Source organism: Aethalodelphis obliquidens, unplaced genomic scaffold (genome assembly GCF_003676395.1).
Source record: "Aethalodelphis obliquidens isolate GAN/ISIS:26980383/991018 unplaced genomic scaffold, ASM367639v1 scaffold37, whole genome shotgun sequence".
Classification (NCBI taxonomy): domain Eukaryota; kingdom Metazoa; phylum Chordata; class Mammalia; order Artiodactyla; family Delphinidae; genus Aethalodelphis; species Aethalodelphis obliquidens.
Genome location: NW_020837981.1, coordinates 15,953,374 through 15,969,299, shown reverse-complemented (window position 1 = coordinate 15,969,299; position 15,926 = coordinate 15,953,374). Strand labels below are relative to the sequence as shown.

Here is a 15,926-nt window from a genome sequence, read left to right as displayed (position 1 = left end):
GGACACATGCTGTTTCAATTACATTCTACTACAACCAGCAACATATGGGAACTTCTTTTGTCTTATACCTTCACTATCAATGGGTATTAAACAGTTTTTAAATCTTCACTAATTTTATAGGTCCCAAATGGGAATACTTGTTTTAATCTGCTCTTCACTAATGAGATGTGGAAAGGAACTTTTTTTTCCTATTTATTGGGTCTTTGAATTTACTTTAAAATTACCTATTATATCCTTTGTTCATTGTTTATTGAGGTTTTACTCTTTTTATTGTAAGAATTATTTATATATCCAAGTGGTTAATTCTTCTTTTCTTGTCATGCAGTGCTTTCACCTTGACCCATTTCAGTCGTAAAATATGTTGAAAATTATTTGCTTCTTGGTTAATTTGTTTCTGCCTATCACAAAATAGATATATGAATCAAACTACTATCAGATTTAACAACAATGATATATCCTGAATAGCAGCAACAATGATATATTCTGAATACCATTTAAGCTGAGGCAAAAAACCTCCACTAGTTCTATCAGTGTAGAAGAATGTAACTAAATTCAACAACTATTCCTTGAGTGCCTGCAATTCTATAAACCTTAGTTGAGCACCTGTTTTCAGTACCAAGTGGGCACCTTCAGGAATGCCAAAGAATTTTAAGACAAAGAACTGCTCCTGAGGAACCTGTCATCTATCCTGAGGCTCTTAATATTAGAAACCGTAGGGCAGGAGGTCTACGCTACATTATATCAGGATGTGAGAGCCCAAAGCCAAGAATGATCTCTCAGTCTTCACAAACTTTTTCAGGTCAGGCTGAATGGGTACAATAAAAGCAAGTCATCCTGAATCCCAACTAATTCAGTAACTTTTCCTCACCTAAGGTTTATGTGTCCCAAGTGGAACCCAAGTATGTCCCAAGATACAGCCACATCATTTAGTTAGCAGCTCTCTTGCTGCCCTTCTGTGATAATGATGCTATCCCTGTCAAGGTCATTGGTGCTTAGGTCATTTTACTTAAAATTTACAGATTAGCCTCGTCAAATTACTCATGAGTATGCAAAAGACACTTCTATAGGAAGCTTCTGATAAAAATATCACCTCTCAGTAAAATAAATGCTCAGAATCTTTTAATTTTTTTTTTCTTTTAGAACCTCGATCCATGGCAGAGCCAGGTAAAGATCATTTTAACTTTAATTTCATTTGTATGTGATCCGTGACTTGAAATATATAATAAACATATTGAAATTACACTGTTGTCAAGAAAAAAAGTTTTACAAAGAAGATCGAAGCCAACTCTAGCTACGACTGTAGGAGAAGGAAAGGCAAGCATGTGCAAGTTTGGAATATATATTCAATAGCTAATGTGAATGCAGTTAGTTCTGCGTTGTTGAGGAATGTTTCTTAGGAATATTTTCCCTCTTTCATTGGCCCCTACTCATGACCTCCTTAAACTGGGCAGAGCAATTTCCATGATGCTATCAATTCCAATTCCACAGCCTATGTATCTCAAAAGTTATGCATCAGATTTTAAAATTCACAGAATCAATAAAATGTTTATGATGTTATTAGATTTGGTTGGGAGGATATTAAGATGACACATGGAAGCTCTTACCTGTAGAAAATACAAGTTGCTCACAAAACACAGCATAAACATCTGAATGTCCTCTCTATGATCACCCTGAAAAATAAGATTGTATTTGTGCCCATGGGTAAGAGTGATGGTTTGGAATTTCATTATTATAATTCTTGCTTCTGAAAACTGAATGGAAAGGCATTCTCGATGTAGACATTGAATATCCATGTTGCGTAACCCTACACTAGGCCCTTGGGGATACAGTAAAGACCAGAGTGCTCTGGCTCTAGCATTGCTTGTAGTGGAGAAGCATTTTTCCCTTTGAAAATATTTCAGGCTTTTGATACTTTCAACCAAAGCAAGCTTTTTCACTAGGCAGTCTCATACAGAAAATAGTTTCAGAGTCACCCAAAAGGGGTCCCTGCTCAAAACAAGCCCCAGCTCCATGATCTAAAATTTCATGTTCAGAGAGTTCTTCTTTCCACCTTGGATAAAGCAAATACCCTTTGGAGACAGAATACTATATCTTATCAGGCAGGTATAGTGTAGTATGAATGAATTTATCAGATCATTTTCCGAATGCAGGTTGCTGAAGGATGAGAGTGCAAATGTTTGGGAAGGGAACAGAGAGAAGGAAGCATAAGACTCAGAGAAAGGACATAGAGGTACCAAAACCAAACTTTGCCTCTCCATCATTTAGGATTCTTTGGGCAGCATGTAAACGAGACCTAACCAAAAATGGCTTAATCAACATGAAAAATGTATCTTGTTACATAGCATGATGCCCTAAGAAATGGTAGTCTTGAGATTGGTTAATTTAGCATCTCAGAGATCATCAGGGGCCAAGCTTTTTATTTTTTTTCCCCATTCTGTCATCTTCAGAGTATCCTCTTAGACTGGTTCTACTCATATACCCAAGACGGCTGCCACAGTTCTAGGTATTACATGCAGATGACAACATCCAAAAGCAAAAATAGGGAAAAACGCTCTCTTTTACCCCTTTTAAAAGGCAAGAAAAACTTACCCAGAAACTCCCCAGGAGATTTTCCCTAATATCTTATTGACCAGAATTGTGTGTCACATGCTACCACCTTAGCAAGAATAGAATGGTAGGGCTTCCCTGGTGGCGCAGTGGTTGAGAGTCTGCCTGCCGAGGCAAGGGACACGGGTTCGTGCCCCGGTCGGGGAAGATCCCACATGTCGCAGAGCAGCTGGGCCCGTGAGCCATGGCCGCTGAGCCTGCGCGTCCGGAGCCTGTGCTCCGCCAACAAGAGAAGCCACAACAGTGAGAGGCCCGCGTACTGCCAAAAAAAAGAATAGAGTGGTATTTCACACAGACCTATTTTTGCTTTAAATCCTAATTTGTTTTTGTGATTTTTAAGCTCATTGTTTCTTGGTCCTTTTTTTTTTTTGCGGTACGGGGGCCTCTCACTGTTGTGGCCTCTCCCGTTGCGGAGCACAGGCTCCGGACGCGCAGGCTCAGTGGCCATGGCTCACGGGCCCAGACGCTCCACGGCATGTGGGATCTTCCCGGACCAGGACACGAACCCGTGTCACCTGCATCAGCAGGCGGACTCTCAACCACTGCGCCACCAGGGAAGCCCTCTTGGTCCTATTTTTGACATCTGGACTGATGACATAAAAACAGATAATCTGCAAATCCATAATATACATTATATTATCATTAAATCCTCTTGTCGATTGTCTGCATGGAGTTATTCATTTTACTTCCTTTGGCTCATTTACTCTGCTAATCAGTCAATTCAATCAAATAATTGGACTAAGTGTTTTCAAACAATTAATATAATCGGCTTCTTCTACTGACTTTTATAGAATCACCATCTAATATCAGAAAATTCCATAATTCCATTTCCATAAATAAGTCAGTAACCATTCTGCTTTATTGGCTTTAGAGGAGATCTGTACTTTGGTCATTGCTGAGGTATTTGCAGAAGACTCTGGGTGCTTCACCTGTACTGCAAGCAATAAATACGGCACAGTGTCAAGCATTGCACAGCTAGATGTAAGAGGTAAGGGCTCTTTCAATGCCAGAACAGTTTAGTCTATGACTTTGATTATGAGTATGGACAATGTATATACCCTCTCTTACTGCTTTTCAAATGAAGCTAGCTTGGCTCTCCTAATATTTTTTGAATTACTGAGGAAAGTGTCCTTGAACAGAATCCAGTTTCCAATTTCTCATTGCATTTAACACCACCACCCCAGTTATCCTGCTGTTATTTATTATACTCCCTAAGAAAACATCTCCTTGATCTTACCTAAACTTCTAAAATTCTTTCCAAAATGGTACTTAGATTTTTTTAGTTTTTTGTTTTTGTTTTTCCTGTATCCTTACCATTCTTTAATGTCCCAGATTGTGTTTTCTGTTTTTGACAAGCATTTCCATTAGCACATTTCGCCTGGGTTGGATACATGCCCTGTCTCAGGGTTATAATCCTATCTCAGTCTTGTTGAGTAAGGCTAACATCTCAGGTCTTGTTATCATCCTTTCAGGAAATGAAGACCCCAGAAACAATGGGTCTCTTCACTCAGTCAACTCTACCACCAACCTGGCTGTTATTGAGCAACAGTCATCCCCACCCAACCCAGAGCCTCCTTCTGTGGAACAACTCCCTAAACCCAAACTGGAAGGCGTTCTGGTGAATCACAACGAGCCCAGGTCCAGCTCAAGGATCGGGCTCCGTGTCCACTTCAACCTGCCTGAAGATGACAAAGGAAGTGAAGCATCCTCTGAGGGTGGCATGGTGACCACCAACCAGACCAGGCCTGATTCCTTCCAGGAGAGATTCAATGGACAGTCAGCAAAAATCCCTGAGCCTTCCTCGCCCGTCAAAGAGCCCCCTCCGGTTCTGGCCAAACCCAAACTGTAAGTAAAAATTAGAATGGATAACCAAGAGTGCCTGTGACCTTCTCTGACTCTGCCCTTCTTAAAAATGATGGAGCTAAAAAGGGAAATTATGAAATGAGAAAACACACATTAAATGCTTTGCAAATCATAATCCTTACATCAGTGTAAGTGTACTATCACTTTCATCCTTACTATTCATATTCTACCTCCAAGAAATGTTACTCCTAAACTAGCTCAAAAAGATGTTTGTCTAACATTAGAGGGCTCCAGGTGAAGCACTTCTACACTCTTCTTATAAAGCCCTTTCTCATGTCTAATAATCTTTACGGTGTGAAATTTCATCTTTCTATTCCCCATTTCTGCTTTAACTTACGTTTTTGTAGTCATTATAGAAAATACCTAGTATTTTTTAGTTAGTTCCTTGATATGGCTAGATATGCTGTAGTAACCACAGGCTTCATATAAATGTAATGGGTTGAAATTACAAAGGAAGTGAAGCATCCGCTAAGGGTGGCATGGTGACCACCAACCAGAGTCACCTCAGGAGTCTGATGCAGTTGTCACCCAAACCCTCCAGAGAGCACCCGTCAGAGTCATGTTGCAATATTTAATGTGCATCCATAGGATACGACTATTATGTTCTGTTTGATCCACACATCAAAGTGATAAAAATTACATTTATAACTACCTAAACCTTTAAATATCAACAATAAAATCTACAGTAATAGCACTCCCATCATGTGTTTCTCAGTGCTGACATTCATTGGAAGCAGTTCACGTTGCTTAGTTTTATATTTTTCTCACTAACACACAAGGTGAAATTCTGGGCATAAAATTAAATGTTACAAAACATGCGGGTCACATCCAGAAATATCTCTGTCCCCTCAAAGTTCTGCCAGTTACAGGAAATAGGAATCTACTTAAAGTAAGAAGAAGGGAAGACGTTATTGTAGGGATATAAGCAGCAATGGGCAACCAAACACAGCCAGGTCCTGCACAGAGAAGGAGAAGCAGGGAGTTAAGAGCTAGGATCACATACATGGTCATTCCAGCCTCTGTCCCCTGCTCACACTCCGTCTTGAGCACCTCCTTGTTTCCTCTTTGCATATCCACTCTACTCTTCTCTCTTGGAAGACTCATCAATTCATATCTGGCCCATGATGGCATGTCTTGTCACGATTTGTGTCAAGCTCCACTGCTAACTAAATCGTGCTCAGCAGCTCAATTCCAAATACCGATCAGCCCAGCCTCGTCAGGGGCAGAGCATTTACATTTGGAGGGAAGAAGAGTCAAATGGATCAAATCAGAACTGTGTGTGAAGGCAGTTCGCAGAGAAGGGAGCTGTGAGAACAGGTAACCCCAAACAATCAATGGCCTCCTTTGTAGGGCCTCCTCTTACCCAGGGACTGTTTGGGGGCTATTAGGTATGTCAGTTAGGATGAGGTTTAGCTTCACGTTGCGGAAAGCCCAAACTAATGGTGAGTTAAACACATGAGGGTTTAGTTTTCTCTCAAATAAAGGAATTAGATGGGCAGTCTCAGGCTGTTATGATGGCTCCGTAGTCACTAAGAACCCAGTCTCCTGCTCTGCCATCTTTAGCCCTGGCTTCTTCTCCAAGTGCCCTCCAAGATGGCTGATGGTGGTCTAGTCATCCTGTCTGTATTCCAAGCAGCAGAAAAGGCAAAGTGGTAGAAGTCCAATTACTCTCCTTTAAAGGAGCCTTCTTAGGACTTACCCAAAATCACCTGCTTATATCTCATTGGCCAGAACTTAGTCACATGGTATATTAAGTACAAAGGAAGCTGGGAAGTGTGGTCTTTAGCTGCACATGTTGCTTCCATGAGTAAAATCAAGTTCCTTTACAAAGGGGAGAATTAAGTAGTCAGCCAGCAGTATCTACCACATGAAACTTTCAATGAATATAAAAATTCTTTCTACTAAATGACACCCTCTAATAATCCAGTCCTCAGCAGTATATAATTCTTTAATATTTTTTGTCTTCCTTAAATTTTCACCTAATTGTGTGAATATAGGTTTGTATTAGTAGAGGTATGAATATGCATGTGCATGCTCACCTCTCTCTCTCTCTCTCTCTCTCTCTCTCTCTCTCACACACACACACACACACACACACACACACACACACACACACCCCCTTTGTGAATCCACAAGCCTACAAAGTTTTCTTACTGGTTTTAACCTTTCAGGTTTTATGTTAAAATATATTGACTCAATAATCTTGAGGATACAATTTTCTGCTTGTTCCTTCAATTTGCCATTCATACAAAAAATAGAATTCTTATAGATCTTAAAACTGCAACAGAGAGGGAAGCTGTCATTTTTCAACACTGTATCATCAAAGCCTAGATAATTCAGACTGACATTTTCAGCTTGAATATTAAGCTATTTAGAGAAGTGACTCTTCATCCTGGCTACACTCTAGAATGAAATGTGGAGCTTTTGAAAAATATTTATGCCTTCCATCCCAGTTGAATGAGAATCTCTCCACAGATTATTTTAATGTACAGCCAGGTTGGAAAGTACGGGTGTAAAGTTGGAGAACCAGAGTTACAACCCTTTATCACCCCACCCAGCCCCCTACACACACCCCTCCACAGCCAGGAAAAAAATAGAAGAATTAACATTTAAAGTGAGTAAAATGTCAGACTAAAATCAGAATGTACTGGGTAAGCCTATGCTTTGGGGCAAGTGTTTCTTTAGAGCAGTGGTTCTCAGTCCTGGACGCAGACAAGAATCACCCAGAGCCTTGCTATTCAAAGCACTGGCATCACCTGGGAACTTGATAGAATCACAGATTCTCGTGCTCCACTCAAGACCTACTGAATCAGAAACTCTGGAGGTGCGGCCTGGAAATCTATGTTTTAACAAGCCCTCCAGAGGGTTCTGAGGTTCACTAGAGTTTAAGAACTGACCCACATTTAAAAAGATTATAATAACTATGCCTGGATCCTTTCCCAGGCCAACTGACTCTCTGGCCAGTGGTGCCTAAATCAGTAAGGTTTGTCTTTTATGCTCTCTGGGTGATCTAATGCACAACCAGCATAGTTACCACTGCCAAAACCACAGCTAAAAGCTGACTGCAGAGACATATTTACCCAGAATTAGTTATCCTAATCAGCAATGTGCTAGCCAATGTTTTAACTACCGGCAGAGGCGAGGAAGCCCTGATTTGTAGCATTTGCCAGTTTCCTCCCACCATGGCTGATTTCAAGCTACTAAAGAAAAGTCATTAAACTGGGAACTGGGATGAGGTGTATACGACCTGCCCTCCAGAGCCATCGAGAGCTGGCTCCAGCACACAGTGCCCCAAGTTGTTGTTGCCAAAATTGCTTTCAAAAGTATTTGATACAGTAGCCCAAGTTGTTCTGTTGTGTTTGTCATTAAGCCTTGACATTTTATCTCAACCATTTAAAATCCCTAAGAAATGGACTTGAGGACACGGGGAGGGGGAAAGGTAAGCTGGGATGAAGTGAGACAGTGGCATGGACATATATACGCTACCAAACGTAAAATAGATAGCTAGTGGGAAGCAGCCGCATAGCACAGGGAGATCAGCTTGGCGCTTTGTGACCACCTGGAGGGGTGGGATAGGGAGGGTGGGAGGGAGGGAGACGCAAGAGGGAAGAGATATGGGGACATATGTATATGTATAGCTGATTCACTTTGTTATAAAGCAGAAACTGACACACCATTGTAAAGCAATTATACTCCAATAAAGATGTTAATTAAAAAAAAAATCCCTAAGAAATTCTTTTGTATTCCAGAAACCACATCAAGAAACATCCTTATAATTCTGAAACTAATTTTCTTACAAACCTTGAAATTGATATTTGTAGTTCAGAAACTGAAAAATGTAATAGCCGCCATTCATTGGCCACTTATCTGATTTAGGTGATTTATCTATCAATTCTCACAACAACATGAAGAGGTATTACTTACTCCTATCTTACTTATGAAGAAATCAGGGTCAGAAAAATCTAGAAACCTCCCCAAACCACACACATCATCAGTGGCAGAGCCACGATTAGGACCCAAGTCTATCCGTCTGCAGAGGGCATATTCTTGAGCAGCATGCTTGAGCTAAGTTGTGGCAAAAGAGAAGATATTTTCAGGGAACCCAGGAGAGTTGATAATCTACAGAAAGAAAACTGGGTACCAACCTGTTTCAGAAATCCTCATAGCAACAAGAAATGAGCAGCTGAGCTTATAGCAATTTATGATAGGCTGTTATTTTGAATTAGAGAGGTTGCTCAGGGTTTTGTATGCTTTGTAATTAACCTTTCCTTCCTTTACTCTTTCACTGCACTTTGTACCTTCATTATTAAATAGTAAGTTCCATATGTTACCTGTAAATAACCACTGGGTATTTGTATTACATATATGTATAGTAAGATTTTTGAGCCCTGAATAGCTCATACTATCCCAGGCATATTTGTATCTCCTACAGTACCTAGCAAAGTAAACATACAGAAGATTCAATAAAAGTTTGTTGAATACTGGAATTGACACCTTGCCCTTATGTCATGAATAAGCAAATTGAAACAGCTGTTTTAAATCCCTTCTGAAACAAGACAGTTTAATAAAATTTGGGGAAAAAAACCCTGTCCAACAAAAGGAGACATTATTCTCAAATGAATTCTTCCAGAATCTTAGATAATCAAAACTATTTGATGCTGTATCTCATATATCATTATGTTTAAAGTTTGTGACCCTCTACGATCCGATATACTGCATTAAATGATAAGGGCTAACATGCTGTTTAAAGTCTTACTTAAACTTAAAAGCTGGTTCTTAGTTTTCATTCAATGGGAGCTAAAGGAAAATAAGAATCAATCAATACCAAACGACTTCCTGGCCCCTTTTTTTCATCCTTATCTTTCTAAGATTACTTAGTTTTCATATACTACTTTTTCTACTTCCATAACCACAATAAAACATTTCTGCAATACCATCAAATTAAAAGTTACTCAGACTACAATACAAACATGTCCTAAAAACCATATGGCATTTTCTTTACGCTACAGTAATCACAGAATGGGATCCGCCAAACATGAGATCCATTAAAAATTTAAAGGTTTTATATTTTCATGCCATTGGGAAAGTTAACACCAGCAGAAACAACATTATTGTATATATTTTTCTAAGGATAATCTAACAAAGATATTTCTGCTTCTCTTGATTGCTGAATCTTTCATCTATGATGGAATGAAAAGATTTAATTAATTTTAATTATGTTACTTTATTCTCTCAGCTTAAATACTTACTTCTAAAAGGGAGGAAGAAAGTTACTGTGCCAAGTGGCTATACTTCTAAATTCTTAGTTTTCATAGTTGAACAGAGGACAAGAATTTTCATAGTTGAAAAAAGAGTATGTAGCATTTGACAGCAGTCATGAAAGTGGAGATAGGTCTCTACTTTGTGAAGTTACTTTTCCGTATACTGTGTATCAGAAATGTTAATGAAGGCAAGAGAAAAGATCTTAACCTCCAAGAATTTTTTTTAAAAATCACGACTATATTCAATATTCTGTGATAAACCATAATGGAAAAGAATATTTTAAAAAAAGAATGTCTCTATGTGTATAACTGAGTCACTGTTGTACAGCAGAGCTGGCACAACACTGTAAACCAACTATACTTCAATTAAAAACAAATTTTTTTTTAAATCAAAGTTTGGAGAACTTTCTGCCTCAACTTTATTGCTGCTGGTGTTGACTTTCCCGATGGTATGAAAACATAAAACCTTTCATTTTTAATAGATCTCATGTTCAGCAGATCACCTTCTATGTTCCAAAACATATTTTCAAAGAACATAAAACCACGGTGGGCTTGAAGCACTGTGGTCTCACTTGTGGCTGTTCCTATGGTTGTTTATTCAAGAATAGATTCTCCTAAACAGCAAAGTTTGACAGCCCTGACAACTTTATACATATATGACTTTTAGACACTTTCGTTTTCCATTTTCTTTTTTTAAAAAATTAATTAACTGTTTTGTTAAGAGGAAGTAAATAGACTGTGGGACTTAAGGCAACTCATATAATGCTTCTGTGAGTCAGGTTCCTATAAATGGAGAAAGCGCTCCCAGCTTGATCTTTTTTTTTTTCTTTAGGCACAAGAAAAGTCTAAGTAATGTTCATAATTATGGTGACCATATAATCCATCATTCAAACCATGATATTTTTGAGAGTGAAAGAGCACAATTAATAATCATGCCAGGAAAACAGGCATAAAGCAGGACTGTCTAGAATGAATCGAGACATATGGTCACCTTCTCTGTAAAGCTCTGTTGTCAGAAGAGGATGAGAAACACCAAGACACATCCAGCTGCTTTGTTAAAGTTTGCTCTAAAATGAGGCACAGTGAAGAATATAGCACATTCTCAGGGAACTTAGCCCCCTGTAGTAACTCACATCAGTATGTAGCTCAGTGCCTTCTGTCCCGAAACAGAGATACTATCTGCTCATCTCAGAACTTTGAGCACTTCCAACAAGAGGACCATTTTTCTATTTCTTCTTTCTAATTTATAACATTCTAAAATGGGGCTGCTGTGTTGCCCAACTCCAGGGTCACAACACAAAGAACACAACGTGAATGACGCCTCTTGGAGTTGTGCATCATGGTGGCCTTTCCCTTCTTCCTGGCAATCAAACAGATTTAGAAAGAAGGAGAGACAGGGACTTCCTTGGCGGTCCAGTGGTTAAGACTCGCCCTTCCAATGCAGGGGGCACGGGTTTGATCCCTGGCCAGGGAACTAGATCCCACGTGCCCGAATCTGATCGGCTGGTTTCTGGCAACACTGGTTGTGTGTTCTTAATCGGCATCAAACAGTCAACAGCCTGTCTATACAGGCTGAGGCGATGGTGACGGATTTCTCTTCTCTCTCCCCACTCTTGTTTTGCGTGCAGAGATTCCAGCCAGCTACAACAGCTTCACAACCAAGTCTTACTGGAACAACAGCAGTTGCAAAACCCATCTCCTTCATCTCCTAAGGAGTTTCCTTTCAACATGAGTGTTTCGACCTCCACTGCTGCCCCAGCGGTGACAACGTCCGGCAAGCAGGTGAAGGCCCCTTCATCACAGACATTCAGCTTGGCCCGGCCAAAGCACTTCTTCCCCTCCACAAGCACGACCGCAGCCACCGTGTCCCCTTCCAGCTCTCCAGTGTTCACCCTGATCAGCACTCCTCAAGCCATGCAGAGGACAGTGAGCAAAGAAAGCCTCTTAGTTCCTCAGCCCTCGGCGCAAACCAAATCTCTGGGAGGGGTTTCGGCCCAAAACGAGCCACCTCCTCCAGGTCCGACAGAGCCAGCACAACTGCCACTCACATTTTCCATCGCCAGCGGAAACCAGTTTCAGCCCCACTGCGTGTCCCCAACTCCTGTCTCTCCCACCAGCCGGATTCAGAACCCAGTGGCTTTCCTCAGCTCTGTCCTGCCTTCTCTCCCTGCCATCCCACCCACCAATGCCATGGGGCTGCCTAGAAGCGCACCATCCGTGTAAGTGTCATTGAGGTTTCTTGATGTAAAAGATGTCTTTTAAGAATGGACCCATATAAGAGTAGCTTGGTCTGGGACAGGACTTTCATTTAGTGAATTCCTACATAATCCAATCTCTTTGACACAAAATGGATATTGAACATCTTAGGACAAAAGGACATGATTACTTTAAATAATGTTTTTATAATTTAAATACTGAAAACACCTCGACACACAGATTTTCTGGGCAGTGCTCAAGGTTTGCTCGCAAGATGCGCTCCATAAGTGCCTGATGGCTCCTGGCTCTGGTTGCCATGCCAACCACTCTGGTTTCTAGGCCTCTGTACCCTGGCCAGTGCTTTTCATGAGTGATTTAGGTGTGAATTTATTTTACAGGCCATCCCAGGGACTAATGAAGAAACATATAAAGTCTTCCCAACCAGTGAATGATGATTACATTCGTGAAACTAAGAATGCAGTGATTCTAGACTTGGGGAAAAAAATGAATTTCAGTGATGTCAGATCAAACCAGCAGGTAAGATTGTTGGGTTCAGACGGTTTACTGGTTGTAAGGAATGTAAGTTTGCTTAATTCAGTCCTTGGATGCTCAGGTCACCTGACCTTGGTGAAGCTGACACTGCAGTTTTGGAAGGCAAAGCACAGACTGTCCATGGTTCACGTAGGAAACTCATCCACATGGATCCACAGGTCTTGATTTAGCCCGGTAGTTAATTCAGTTTACTTGTCTACGTGCGTTTACCTAGAATAGTGTATGTTAAGGAGAGAGACTAGATAGTCTGTTTTCCATTCCAACAATCCTCAGCTCAGTATTGGCAAACACTGTCACATCTTTGAGACATTTCAATATCTGAGCCTTGAGATGACCTAGACTTTAAGGAACTCTGGGGTTCCAAGCCATCCTTTATCTGGCTGCTTCAATCTAATGTGCTTGGGGGTTTGCTCACCAGTTCCTCTCAATCTTTACATTAGGTTGAAGCACGTGAAATAGCCATTAGCCAATATCCTGTGTTTCAACCTGTACAACTCCCTGCTTTCTACTAAGTGTTTACACGGAAGGAGAAAAAGGAAAGTCATCTGTAAGCATCACATAAAAGAAAGACTAAGTATTTTATTGGAGCCATTTATTTTTGCTTTTTGTAAGGTGGTTATTTTTTAAATGCAGATTTACATTTTAATAATCTAGCTCTTGGTTTATTTCTCCAGGTGGGAACTGATAAAATCTATTTTAAGTATAACATAAAATTTCAGTGAAAACTATATACCAAATATTGTGGAATTTGTGACATAAGTGACCCCTGGAAACAAGGCTCCAGACTCCCCTGACCATATGCTGTTTTCCTTCATGTTTCTATCTCTTACTTCCAGTGGAGCCATTGATATACAGTATTTTACTATTGTGTTATATGTTGGACAATTTTTACTGAGTGAATTCTCTTGAAAGTAATGCTTAAAATGCTTAAAATAATAATGCTTAAAATAGCTTAAAATGCTTTTTAAAATTGACTTTAAATTATTGACTTGAAGCAGGATATTTAAGCTTGCCATAATTGAGTACACTTTTCATGTATTATCTCGTCAAATTACATATATTTCTGGGAGGCAAACACCAACGTAACTATTCTTCTCTTCCATCTTCTAGACAGAGAAACTGAAGCACAGTTGTCAAACTGTCAGTGGTAGAATGAGAACCAGAGCCCTGGTCTCCAGGACACTTTCACATTTTCCCTGAAACTCTGCAGCCTTTTTGCAGTTTTACGACAAATACCTCCAAGCCCCATAAACGTTGCTCTGTCTAGCACAGATTTGTTTTCCTATAATACTGTCGTCACAGTTGTGCTTGTTAATCCTTCTAAGTGTCATTGAAATCAGAGCTGTGTTCAGCCTATGTCTTTAACAACTCAGACAGGGAGCAATTAGAACCCTGTAAAAATGATACCAGGTCAGCACACAGGCTGTTTGGTTTTACTTTTATGGTTACTCTGTAGGTAGATCCATGTTAATCCATTGCCCCCACTCAGAGGAAAGTAGGGTTTTTCTCTTAATTACCTGAAATGTGAGTACATATAAACATGAACTTCCATGAGTGGAGTGCCATAAACCCAGCAGAACTCTTTATTAAACCTCCATCATGAATTATCTTCAGGGCTCACAGCAGGAACTTGGAGTCCCAAAAAGCATCTCAATCCTCTCCACATTTCAGTGAAAACTATATACCAAATACCTGTGACACATCTGTGTTCTTCTGAGTGTTATTATGGTATATTAATTACAGAATTGATCTTACACAGCATTCTAGGCCAGGGATCATGAAAGCCAAGCTGCATAAATGCAATTCAGGAAACTAGGAAGCTGTCTGAGATGGAATGCTTGCATTAGGTTGGTAGATGTTGATTCTGAGAAAGTTTTGAGGAATAAATGATGACCAGATTATAATATTGCTTTGTCCATTGCTGCCTTGGGAAATGACAGTGAAAAAGTCATGAAGCACTGTCTAAATGTATGGTGGCCCATTGAGGAAGTTAAGAAGAAGAAAATTTGCTGAGAAAAAGTGGAGAACAATCATAAAGAAACATGGGTATTGACAGCCACCTCCACCTGCATTTTGGGGACACAGGGGTCAAAGTGATCTGTTTTCTTACTCCCATATTAGCCTGCACATACGAGGGGAAAGCAAATGATTCCTTCTGAAGAGTATGCATTTGTTTTGTTTTATCTTGCTTTGACCACTTTTAGGTCCAGAAAGCTGGACTCTCTTGCCCTATGTTATCCCTAAACAGATGAAGAATAGTAAACGTTCTAAAGCATTTACATGTTACGTTGAGCATGAACGTAAACCAAAGGTCCTTGAACAATTAATATTATTGACTATAAGAAATGTCCTCCCCAGAATTCAAACTTCTAAATTAATGCTTTAGAAATAGGGTTTCTTTGACGTATCTGCCACCTTGTATTTCTCTGCTGTAATACTTCAGCATTTATCCTCAAACTCATTTTATATAACATCTTCAATTAGCAACTAGCATTTGCTGGTTGACTCTTAGGACTTTGTGTGATACAAAGGTGTCATCCTTTCAGATGTTCATATTTATTAAACTGTTTAGCTTTCTAAACCGATAAAGATTTATAGATTTTAGGCTGCATCATTTCTTATTTTGAAGGGTATCATTCACCACCAGTGGATCTTCACTGGACATCACTTGGTTTAGGTTAGCAAGGTGAGTCTGAGAGGTCAGAGGAACCCAGGATCACACAAAATGTGATGGAACCTTCACAACCAACGATTTTAATGCATACATGACTTAGTATGACGTTCTGCTCCCAGTAAATAGCTGGTGACTGTTAATGTCTAAAGCGTACACACACACACATTTAATGTCTTATTTCAACTTTCCTCCTTGACCTCATTTCTCTGGAAACTTTCCCATCTCTTTATTCTGCTCCTCCCCCCCATTTTTTAAATGAAGGCTTCATTAAAACTGCCTGTGGTTCCCAGATACTACCCTATATGACAGAGGGGGGAAAAGATAAGTACCTAATTCTTGCTCTGCCTTTTTTTCCTCTAATCTCCTTCTTCTCTAAACTGCTTAGTCATTTCTTCTATTTCAATCTTACCTCTTTCATCTCTGACCATGAATTCTTTATGAAAATTCTCTCTTCAGGGCAAACAGTCTTGCGATCTGTTCCTTTTCTAATAAGAATTCAACGTAGTCATTGGCCTTATGTCGCTCACCGTGGGCACTGTAGGACCCTGGGTGCTGGAATAGTGAAGTGTCCCCATGTCACCTGTTGTGGGCCCACCCAGGATGCACCAGTCACAAGCTCCCTGGGAGCGGGATTGGCAGGGGGTGGGAGGGGGTCTTGTTCATTGCTGCACCCCTGCTGTATCTGGCCCAGAGTAGGGGCTCAGGGAATATCTGCTGAATTAACTCACAACTTTGGGATTTACATTAATTTCAGATGGGATAACCAAACTTTT

The 15,926-nt window shown here is 40.1% G+C and overlaps 1 protein-coding gene across 1 annotated transcript in view; it reads left to right on the top strand.

The window, feature by feature from the left end:
• Nucleotides 1–15,926, top strand: part of MYPN (myopalladin) — a 67,626-nt gene that overhangs the window by 30,347 nt on the left and 21,353 nt on the right. Inside the window, exons 8-12 of the mRNA XM_027129617.1 lie at nt 1,141–1,164; nt 3,479–3,595; nt 4,080–4,452; nt 11,360–11,950; nt 12,326–12,464. Of these exons, the coding sequence (XP_026985418.1) occupies nt 1,141–1,164; nt 3,479–3,595; nt 4,080–4,452; nt 11,360–11,950; nt 12,326–12,464 (1,244 nt within the window). The remainder of the gene's footprint in view (nt 1–1,140; nt 1,165–3,478; nt 3,596–4,079; nt 4,453–11,359; nt 11,951–12,325; nt 12,465–15,926) is intronic.